General features: G+C 34.6%; 1 protein-coding gene across 1 annotated transcript in view; it reads right to left on the bottom strand.

The window, feature by feature from the left end:
- The window catches only part of PIG-L (phosphatidylinositol glycan anchor biosynthesis class L), a 5,656-nt gene extending 2,370 nt beyond the window's left edge, over nucleotides 1-3,286 (bottom strand). Inside the window, exons 1-4 of the mRNA XM_043014246.2 lie at nucleotides 3,179-3,286; nucleotides 1,008-1,147; nucleotides 634-783; nucleotides 1-176 (exon numbers count right to left, since the gene is read on the bottom strand). The exon at nucleotides 1-176 is cut by the window's left edge and continues 15 nt beyond it. Of these exons, the coding sequence (XP_042870180.1) occupies nucleotides 1-176; nucleotides 634-783; nucleotides 1,008-1,147; nucleotides 3,179-3,282 (570 nt within the window). The 5' untranslated portion in view covers nucleotides 3,283-3,286. The remainder of the gene's footprint in view (nucleotides 177-633; nucleotides 784-1,007; nucleotides 1,148-3,178) is intronic.
- Nucleotides 3,287-12,500: the final 9,214 nt, after the last annotated feature.

The following is a 12,500-nucleotide window of genomic DNA, read 5'->3' as shown; positions in this document are numbered from 1 at the left end:
AGCATGTAGATATTGGTTAATGAGGTTGGCAGTGCGCACTGTAGGCCACATAATGGAGGGGTTGTCTGGCAGGTCATCACATCTGTACAGGAGGATGTTTTCTCTGGACACTCCGAGAAGGTGGCAACTCTCCCAGAGCTCCTTTGAACGAACCCTGCCTTGACTGCAATGATCACCTAAAAACAATAAAAAGATAAAAGAGAATGAACTATAAAGAATGGAAGACATAAATGATGAAGCAAATAACATATTCCTTAACCCATTCACACTGGATGACGTGCTATGACGTCAAAGGAATATTTTGCTCTGACTGGATGATGTCCTATCACGTCACGATATCTTCTTCTACATACACCTTTAACATAGTTATTGTATGTATATACTCACTACAGTTGCATTTGCATAGACACATTTCTTGACTTGTTAATAAAACAAGAAAAAAAAAAAAAAAAATACGAAAAACACCTCATAGCATCCTGTAAAAATCACGTGCATGAAAAGTGCTCTGACAGGCACAACGCAGCATCATGCTAGGAGAGCTCTTCCATGTGGAGGGTGTGTGCGCTTGTTATCTTCAAAGTGGGAGCAACATTAGACAATAATCACCCCATTGCGAATGGGTTAATAACTAACCTGTAGAAAGGCAGAGAAGGTATACCAGGGCACCTTCCCTCTGGGTGAAGTGCAGAATGGTCGGGCCAAAAAACATTACTTCATCATCTGGATGAGCTGTTACAAACATTACTCTCCTCTTGGCTGGGCGTGAGTTTTCATCATTCTTAACTGTTGCGAGAAGAATTACATCAGCTGCAATTTCTTGCTTTGAGTGATTTTTAAAAATAGAATATCAAATGAAAAAGTAACAACTATTTGGCTACAAATCCCTTATTAAACAATATACACCATTATGATAATAATAATAATAAAAAAAAAAAAAAAAAAAAACTACATGCATACTCAAAATAACCTTATCAGATATTGGAACACGTCCAAACTTTATGACATACCTTCTTCACCAGCTTTTTCTTGGAATTGTTGAGGGAGGCGAGAGCTCCCAAGCGTAAAGTACGAGAGTGTTAACCCTAAGCCTGCACAGCAGACCACCACAAGTATGGGGTCAAACATTTTGCTGGCTTTATGTGAACACCTGGAAAAATTGATATATCAGCATTTGATATGATTATGTAATTATGCTGAACATTAAGCAGTGGGATTTTTGTCTATGATGAAACAGGGTTATTTGTGATCATAATACAATTTTCTTTTTGTGCTTCCAGCAGGTTTGCATGAGTTTGCAAAGTACTAATGTTGCAATTCTTGACAGTGACTAATTTCCTTTTTATAAATTTAAAGCCTTTCTACTATGATAAGCAACTAACAGGAATCAAGAAATATCAATATTGGTAATAATGATAGTTATACTGAAAATAATGATAATAATAATGGTAATGATAAGGATAATAAGTAATAGTAGTAGTAGTAGTAGTAGTAGTAGTAGTAATAATGATAATGATGATAATAACAATAAGTAGTAGTAGTAGTTGTAGTAGTAGTAATAGCAGTAGTAATTATAGTAATAATAATATTAATAATATTAATAATAATAATAATAATAATAATGATAATATTAATAACAACAACAATAATGATACTGCTACTACTACTACTACTACTACTACTACTACTAATAATAATAAAAATAATAAAAACCACAACAATAATAATAACAACAATAATAATAAGGATAATAATAATAATTATTATTATTATCATAATAATAACTATAATAATAATAATAATAATATAAATAATAACAATCATATCAATAATCATAATCATAACCATAATAATCATAATAATAGCAATACCTATAACAGTGATTTAGGGGGGGGGGTAAGGGGGTAAAGTAGGGGTCGTTCCCCAGAGAAAAATAAAATAATCATGCAACTTTCAGTACTTGACATATTAATATATTAATCCCTGAAGTCCTATTCGCCATGACTGCGTCTTGCCATATATTTCACATGCTTGTTACATCTTGCAAGACCTGTCAAAAACTGCTGGGGTGTTTCCCTACATCTCTTTCACTTAGAATATGTATGTATGTAATATCAATTAATAACTCTGTCGCTGTAAGAGAAGTTTCATCTAGCCATGTCCACCATACCACCACCATACCCAATTTTCCTTATAGCCCTTCCTCTCCTTGTGCCACTCATATAGTCTTGGTTTTCATCTCTTTTTTTTTTTTTTATTGTGCTTGGAATGTAATGAATGTGAAATAAAAATTTTGGTACTATATGATATATTTCATCCAGCTAAAAACTCATCTTCTCTGCTCAAGTCATTACTGAATAAAATAAAATATCATCTATAATAAACTAATTCCTAGTTCTTTTTGTTTTTCTACTATTTATGCATATGTATACATGTTATATTGCTTTAGATAATGTGAAAATATATTTCAATATTTTCAGTCTTTAATTTAGATTTTTTCTTATAATTTACATATTTTCTTTTTAGCTCATACACAACAGGTAATTATAGTAACTTTTATAATCTTTGATGCTCTATTATATGTATAATTGACATATGTATTTGACATTTTTCTACATGTAAAATAAAGTTCTCGAAACATCATAAAACAAAATTTTACCTAGTTGAAACTTGAAAAATCTGACCATATTTGTGACTGGTGGTGGAGAAGGAAAAAAAATAAAAATAAAAAAATAAAAATAATAAAAAAATAAATCATGGTTCTTGGAACATGATAAAAAAATATCATAAATACATATCATGAAAATAAAAGATTAGAAAAAACAATCATAATCCTAGTTCAAAAAGAATTAACAGCAAAACAAACATCAGCAAAGATATATCAAGACATTTTTGGGAGGAAATTCCAACACTACAATACATGTTGTGCAGTAACATGGTTTCTCATTCCTTATGGCTTTGTAAATATTTGCTTACGCTCTGTATCCAAGGTAAATAACAGAACAAATGTCCATATAAAGAGAAACATTTCAGAAATATAATAATACTCGCTGACATTCAACCACAGACCGATTTTCAGTAACTCACTAGCAACCAAATATTGTCTGTAACATCTCTGCCAATGAGAATTCACTTATTAATCTGACATCTCCATAGCTATATTGTATCCCTTGCTACGTACCAAGTTTGAAGCCCGAGCGACTCGGCATTCGGGTAATAAATCAAATATGAATAGGAGTCGAGTTGTCCCGGAGATCGCGGAGCAGACGAACTATTTGTAAACATGGAGGGATACGGAGCAGGAAGAGGGATACGAACACACTTTTTTTTTCGTCTAAAGGGAAGTTGCACAATATCCTTTTTATTTTGTACATAAAGCCCCCCCCCTTTTACAGGCGAGTTGTTACTATCGCTCGCTCGCTCGCTCTCAACTGAGATCCTCGCGAGCCATTTCTCTCTCTCTCTCCTCTCTCTCGTCTCTCTCTCTCTCTCTCATCCCTTCTCTCTCTCTCTCTCTCCCCTCTTTTCCTCTCTCTCATCCCTCTCCTCTCTCTCTCTCTCCTCCCTCTCCTCCCTCTCTCTCTCTCTCCTTCCCTCTCTCCCTCCCCTCTCTCATCTACTCTACCTCTTCTCTCCTCTCTCTCTCTCCTCTCTCTACCTCTCACTCCGCTCTCCTCTCCTCTCGTCTCGCAGAGCATCCACCTACCTTCTCTCTCCTCTCTCTCCTCTCGTATCACTCTTCTCATCTCGTCTCGTCTCTCTCTCTCTCTCTCTCTCTCTCTCTCTCTCTTTTCTCTTGTTCCCTAACCACTATGTAATGATATGTCCTCTAATTGAAGAATTTCGTGAAAGGATTGAACGTAAAACATTGTACAGTATTGCAACATCATTTATAGAGGACGGCATTTTATCAGATATATTACGTAAACACAAGGACTTTGCCTGTAACAGATAAAATTGCAAGGTCTTTCTAGAGATATACATTCATTACTATGTCTTATGTATAGCTTTGCCCTAGTATATCAATTGTCAGGGTCACAGTAATATCTGCTTCACCAACAATGTATGTCTTAGAATATAACATAAACTGTACAAACCATTTAGGCATAGTTCCTATGCTTATTCATGTGTATACACTGAATATAGTATGAATAAACTTATCAAAATCAAATCAATCTCTCTCGCTCTTTCTCTCTCTCTTTCTCTCTCTCTCTCTCTCTCTCTCTCTCTCTCTCTCTCTCTCACACTCTCTCTCTCTCTCTCTCTCTCTCTCTCTCTCAACTCTCCTCTCTCATCTCTCTCTCTCTCTCTCTCTCCTCTCTCTCTCTCTCTCCTCTCTCTCCTCTCCCTTCTCCTCCCCTCTCTCTCTCTCTCTCCCCTCTCTCTCTCTCTCCTCTCTCTCTCTCTCTCTCTCTCCCCTTTTTTTTCTCTCTCTCTCTGTCCCCTGTCTCTCTCTCTCGCTTGCTCTTTGATGTATTGTGCGTTGTGTGTGAGTGTGTGTGTGGTGTTGTGGTGTGTTGTGTGTGTGTTGTGTGTGTGTGTGTGTCGTGAGTGTGGTGTGTGTGTATAAGTGTATGTGTTTGTTTTATATTGTGTTGTTGTTTTCTGTGTACATATATACTGATATATATGTATATATATATATAAATATATATAATATAATAAATATATATTTATATATATAATATATATATCATACACACACATATATATAAATAATATATATATATATAAAATATATATATATATAATATATATTATATATAAGTATAAATAATAATAATATACTATTTTATATATACATATATATTAATATATATATATAATATATTAATAAATATATATACATATAATATATAAAATAAATATATATATATATATATATATATATATATATAATATAATATATATATATATATAATTATAATATAATATATAAATATATATATATGTGTGGGTGTGTGGGTGTGTGTTGTGCGTGTGTGTGTGTGTGTGTGTGTGTTTGTTTGTGTGTGTATGCGTGTGTGCGTGTATGTGAGTGATGCTGCGTGCGTGTGTGTGTTGTGTGGATGTGGGGTGTGTGTGTGTGTGTGTGCATGTTTGTTGTGTACATATATATATTTATATAATATATAAATATATATATATATATATATATATATTATAATATATAAAATATATATATATTTTAAATAACATATATATATAAAAAATATATATATATATATATATATATATATATATATAATATAATATATATAATAATATATAAAATATATATACAAATATCTATAAATATATATATATATATATAATATATATATATTTTCCTATTTATATAAAAGGTATAATTTAGTTTTTAATTTATTTGGGGGTGGGTGTGTGTGGGTTGGTGGGTGTTGGGGTTTTTTGGGGTTTGGGGGGGGGGGTGGGGTGGGGGGGTGGTGGGTTGTGGTGGGGGGGGTGGGGGGGGGGGGGGGGGGGGGGGGGGGGGGGGGGGGGGGGGGGGGGGGGGGGGGTGGGTGGGGGGGTGGGGTGGTTGTGGTGTGGTGGGGGGGGGGGGGGGGGGGGGGGGGGGGGGGGGGGTGGGGGGGGGGGTGGGGTGGGGTTGGGGTGGGTGTGGTGGGGGGTGTGTGTGGGTGTTGTTTGGGGGTGTTGTGTGTGGGGGGGGGGGGGGGGGGGGGGGTGTGTTGTGTGTGTTTGGGTTGTTGTGTGTGTGTGTTGTGTGGTGTGTTGTGTGTGGGTGGTTTGTGATATGTGTTTTGTGGTTGATAGAGTATGAGTGATGAGTGTAGAGGGAAGAGAGAGAGAGTTGAGAGTGTAGAGATAGAGAAGAGATAGAGAGAGTAAAGAGAAGAAGAGAGAAGGAAAGAGAGAGAGAGAAGAAAGAAAGAGAGAGGATTGGAGAGAGAGAGAGAGAAGATGATGAGAGGGAGATAGAGAGAAGGAGTAGAAGAGAGAGAGTGAGAGAAGAGAGAATGAGAGAGAGAGAAGAAGAAGAGAGAGAGAGTTGTGTTTTGTTGTGGTGTGTGTGTGTGTTTGTGTTTGTGTTGTTGTGTGGGTGATATATTTGGAGGTAGGATGTTTATGTGTGTATATATATAATATATATAAATATATATATAATAAAAATATATATATATATATTATATATATATATATATATATATTGTGTGGTTGTGTGTGTGTTTGTTGGTGTGTTTTGTTGTGTGTGTTGGGTTTATGTGTGGTTGTGTTTGGGGGGTATTTTTGTGTGGTGTTTGTGTGATGTGTGTGTTTTTGTTTTTGTGTGTGGGTGAGTTTGTATTTTTTTTTTGATTGAGTAGTAGTTGAGTAGTGAGTGAGTTAGTAGTGTTTGTGTGTGTGTATAGTGATGTGTGTGTGGGGTGTGAAGTGTGATTGTTTGTTATGTATTTTTTGTGTGTTTGTTTGTGTTTATTTGTGTGTGTGGATAGGGAGTGTGTATGTGTGGGTGTGTGTTGTGTGTTATATTGTTTTGTTTTTGTTTTGTGTGAGTGTTTTTGTGTTTGTGAGTGATGTATTTGTTTGTGTTTTATTTTAGTGTTTGTTATTTTGTGTTTGGTATTTAGATAGTGTTTTTTGATTATAGGTTGTGAGTTATGTTTTATTTTGTATTTTTTATTGATATTATTTATCTAGTGTGATTGGATTGTGTGTGTGTTTGATTTTTTTTAGATTGTGTTTGTTTTTGTTTTTTTAGTTTTAATGTGGATAAGTTTGATTGCGGGAAAGTGAGTTTTTGTTGGTTTTTGTTATTAATTTATGATGTTTGAATTTGAAATAATATATAAATATATATAAAAAAAAAAATAAAAATAAACTAAAATAAATATAAAAATTATTATATAGTTATTGTGTAGTTTTTATTGGTTTTGTTTTGTTATGTTTGTGTGTTTTATTGGTTTTTATTGGATATTGAGGAAGGTTTATGTGTTATAAGGTAGGGTTAATAAGGTGGTTGGTCAGTGCGGCCATCATTCGTATGCATACCTTTAAAGAGCGTTCTACGATGATGCCACTCACATTGCAAGTGTGAAAAGGGATTAAGAACGTTCTGAGCTCGAAACTAAACCCATGAATGGTTTACCCATCCCCCATGTGGTTGGCTGAGACTTTTTCTTGGCGGAATTGGTAACACGACCAATTTGAAGCACTTAAACCCATACGTTCCGATCAGTCACGAAGTTTCACGTATATACAACACTGCAAACGAGTTTCATTTTATATACACAGTGTACTGGCATTTGTGCACATTTAAAATACCGTTTTCTTGGACTTTAAATCAAAAAAATAAAAGTACAGAACCTCATTTTGTAACCCTTTAAATAGTTGGCAGAAAAACGTTCAGAAGTTCAGCAAGGCAGACCGGGTAATCCTCCCGGCAGGAACCAATGGACTTTCTTTATAATGCAAGACAAAAATGGCAAATATCCCCCCCGTCGTTGATGGTCTTAAGTGTAGTGCGTCGATGCAGCTAGATAGGTGTCCGGCAACACCACACAGAATAGCGGAACAAATTCTAGCCGCTGGTATATTGATGCCGTGGATATGAACCAGGCACTCTATGGATAATCAAGAGAGACACTATGTAACAGACCAGTCTATATGGAGCAATGCACGCGCCCAAATATCCATATGCTGCGCCGCCCCCCGAGTGTGCATAATCATCCTTCTCTCCATCAACCAGCAGGTTTGCTGAATTTCTGCCTATGGAAGCTGGGGCGCCCTAAGGGACAATCCTGCAGTGAAAATATACTGTATTATGACAAATGACAAATGACAAATTATGACACTTGTTACCATCTTTACAGTAACGTCATGAAAAGGGATATGACAGACATGACCCTAATATATTGTATGAAGGACACTGGCAGACGAGAGATCTTGAAGTAGAATGAATTACCTTGGAAGATGTGTGACTGACAGACATCATGGCAGTATATGTACTTATGAAAGTATGTACAGGGTGGTGACTACCATAGGAAGAATGGACTGAGAGCGTGACTTTACCTAAACTAAATAATATATTTATCAATTAAAAAGGATATGAAAAAAATATTTAGGGACATGAATATATTGGCTGACAAGATCTCATAACAACCGAAAAAAATGCGAATAACGTTTATAGTATGTCGTAAACCACAAGCAAGTAGTGTTTTGGCTGACCCCAACGCGAATGATGACGGAATGATCCTATTACAATCAGGATTTCCGCCCTCATGAAATGAATTCTTACGTACCATTAACAATTTACATGGAAATAAGTGTTTCATTATTGATTCAAAATATGAATAACAACCAGGCGGCGCCCGACCAACTCTTCTCATCGACCATCACGAGTAATGATGGCGCTAACAGCTGAACTGCGTAAGGGTGCGGAATGACAACGTATGTAGGGGGGGGGGAGGCTAGTGCGGATTGAGAAAGAAAGCGGGGCGTATAGAGGGCTGTAGGGTAGGATGGGCTGAGAGGGTGTAAAGGGAGATAAGGGGTAAGGAAGGGAAATGAGGTTGAGGGCGAGGGGGAAAAAGGAGGGTAAGAAAAATTTGAAAGGAAACGAGAGGGAAAGGGCGTGAAGGAGATGGGAATAAAAGAGAGTGAAGATTGGATGAGCGAGAGGATGAGAGGGGATTAGAAGAAGGTTTTGAGGACAGGGGTAATGAGGAGTAGAAGGAGAAAAGGTAACTATACGGGGAGGGGAGAGGGCGAACGGGCAAGAGAGCAAGGGATAACGATGGGTGAAAGAGAGATCGGAGAGAGGGGAGAGGGTGGAGAGGAAGGAGAGGTAAGACCATGGTTTGAAGGAGAGGGAACAGAGGGAGAAAGGAAAAGGCAACAGTTGAGGAGCGACAAAAACGATATCATACATAAGTAATGGTCGGGATGAGGGGAAGAGAGATATACACAAGACTATACACCTCTTTGAAAAGGAATGAGTACAAATTAAGCGAGAAAGTATCTCTTCTATTCTACTCTTCTACCCTATGCTGTGCTTTAATATCACAGTAAAAAATCAGTCATAAATCACAACATTTCATCTAACTACAACCCAAAAAAAAACATCGAAAAATCATGACCAGGAACGGGAAGGAACCCATACTCAATTATCTGCTGTACGGCAACTGCCGTACTTACGTTGATCGTAAGTGGCCGAATGATGACTCTGTGACTCTAATATACCTTTTATTAGCCTCTGCCATAAACCACTGGTCAACCAATCACTTCGATTTAAAACCTATCGCCTTATAAGTTTCGAAACAACCAACGGGTGTACTGAACGCGTCTATCGTGTGTGTCATACGTAGGTTTTAGAAAATGTAAACAAAAACACACAGGAAGCAAGTACGTATTGCGGTCATTTTCATAATCAATGTATTGGGCTTCAAAATCACGGTGGTCCATGTTGAGAGATGCAGATTTTATTTCAACTTAGATTTTTTTTTTTTCTTGCAATGATGATAGATAAACAGTTTGTTAGAGAAACACGCATACAACACTTACACACACACACACACACACACACACACACCATATATATGTATATATATAATATATATAAATATATATATATATATATATAAGGTAAATATATTATATATATATGTGGTAATAATATTATTATAATGTAAAAATATATATATAATATAATAATATTAAAATATTTATATATAAAAATATATATATATATAATATATAATATGTATATATATATATATATATAATTAATAATATATATATATATATCTATATATAAACCCATACACATATATTGAATATATATATAATATACATACATAATATAATAATGTATATATATATATATATATATATATATATATATAATATAATATAAAAATATATAGATAATATATATATAATCGTGTTTGATGTCTTTAAATGCAGTAACGCAATAATATAGAAAATACAAATTTTACCTCCCGACCCGAGACACGATCCCGGTCGTCAGTTGGGTTAGTACCGGGGATTGTCCACTCTGACTACCCGGATCGAGTCTTGTCAAGGAGGTAAAATTTGTAAAATAAAAATTATATATAAATAATATCTGAGTGTGGTGGTTGTTGTGTTGTGTGTGTTGAGTGTGTTGTGTGTGTTGTGTGTGTTGAGTGTGTTGTGTGTGTGTGTGTTTATATATAATATATACATATATATATATATATATATATATATATATATATATATATATATATATATGATATCAATATGTATATTTATTCGTTTATCATATTTTATATATATATTATATATATATATATATATATATATATATATTTATATTTCATATATATAATACATATATAAAAACTACACATATATATATAGTTATATATATATATATATATTTATATATACTATATGTATACATATATGTATATATATAGTGTGTGTTACTATGATTAGATAGTATTTATTACAGATATATATATATAATATATTATATATAGTAATTTATATATATTACAATTATATAAAAAAATCTATCTATCTATATCTAAATCTATCTATCTATCGTAACCTATCTATCTATATATATTTTATAAAATTTTAATTAGATATATATTTATATTAATATCTATTATATATTATACATATCATATGTTATATATATATATTTATATATATATATATATATATCTTATATATACACCACTATATTTGTCTATAAATATATACTATATATTATATAGGATATATATATATATATATTTTTTTTTATATATATATATATATATCATATATGCATACACTATATATATATATGATAATATACTATTTAATTATTAATATCAGATATATACTTTGATCATATATATATATATATATATATATATATTTCATATATGTATATATATATATAGAATTATCATATAGTATATATATATGTATATATATATATATATATATATATATATAATATATTATATATTGACTAAAGTTATTATTTCTGTTAATATAGCGCATTATGCACATATATGCAAAAATGTCTATCACCTATATATATGTTATATATAGTACATACATACATTCATAAACATATATACACACACGACACACACACACACACACACACTCACACACACACACACACACACACACACACAATATATATATAATATATATATATTAATATATATATATATATATATATATATATATATATATGTATATAACAATTACAAGCTGACATGAAGAGAAGATGAACAGCCTGACTGAACGCACAGGTGGAGTGGGTCAGTGCTGCCATCATTCGTATTGCATACTTTATTGATCGATCTGCCGATGATGCCACTCACATTGCAAGTGCAGGCTTTGCAAGAAGGGACCAGTCTGCGTCACTACACACCCCATGAATATGTTTACCCATGCCCCCATGTGGTTTGCTGAGAGCTTTTCTTGGCGGAATTGGTAACACGACCAAGTTTGAAAGCACTTAACCCATGACGTCCGATCACGTCATGACGATTCATCGTATATACACACTGCAAACAGTTTCATTTGTATATACACATTGTACTGGCATTTGTTCACATTTATATACCTTTTTCTTGACTTTATAAAAAAAAAAAAAAGTACAGAACCTCATTTTGTAACCCTTTAGAATAGTGTGGCAGAAAATCGTTCAGAAAGGCATGGCATGGCGCTTCGGGAATCTCCCGGCAGGAACCTAAGTGGACTTACTTTATTGCATGCAAGAGCAAAATTAGGCAAATATCCGCCCCGTCGTGGATGGTCTTAAGTGTAGTGCGGTCGCTGCAGGACAGAAAGGTGTCCTGCAACATCACACAGAAGTAGCGGAAACATAATTCTAGGCCGCTGGTATATTGAGTGCCGTGGAGTATGAACCACTGGCACTCTTTGGGATAATCAGGAGAGGGGACACTATGTAGACAGGACAGTCTATATGGGAGCATTGCAGCGCTCCAAATATCATTCTGCTGCGCCGCCCCCCGGAGTGTGAATAAACATCCTTCTCTCCATCACCGCCAGGTTGCTGAGATGGTTATGCCTAAGGAGGCTGGGGCGCCCAAAGGGACAATCCTGCAGTGAAAATATACTGTATTATGACAAATGACAAATTATGACACTTGTTACCATCTTTACAGTAACGTAATGAAAAGAGATATGACAGACATGGCCCTAATATATTGTATGCGTCCCCCCCCTCCCCCCCACTCCATATGCCGCTCATTACCCTCCCCCTCCGCCTTCCTCAGCCCCACCCCCTCAGGACACTGGCAGACGAGGGAGAGAGTCTGAAGTTGATATGACTACCATGGAAGGTGTGACTGACATGACAGTCATGGGCAGGATATGGTTCTTATGAAAGTATGTGACAGGGTGTGACTACCATAGAAGATGGACGTGAGCGTGACTTTACCTAAACTAAATTGATTATATTTATCAATTATGAAAGGATATTAAAAAAATATTTAGGGGATGAATAGTATTGCTGACATGATATC

The sequence above is a fragment of the Penaeus japonicus genome, unplaced genomic scaffold (assembly GCF_977035675.1).
Source record: "Penaeus japonicus unplaced genomic scaffold, GWHDUDI00000001_assembly GWHDUDI00000015, whole genome shotgun sequence".
In the NCBI taxonomy this organism is placed as follows: domain Eukaryota; kingdom Metazoa; phylum Arthropoda; class Malacostraca; order Decapoda; family Penaeidae; genus Penaeus; species Penaeus japonicus.
This window is presented reverse-complemented; position numbering and strand designations above follow the sequence as displayed.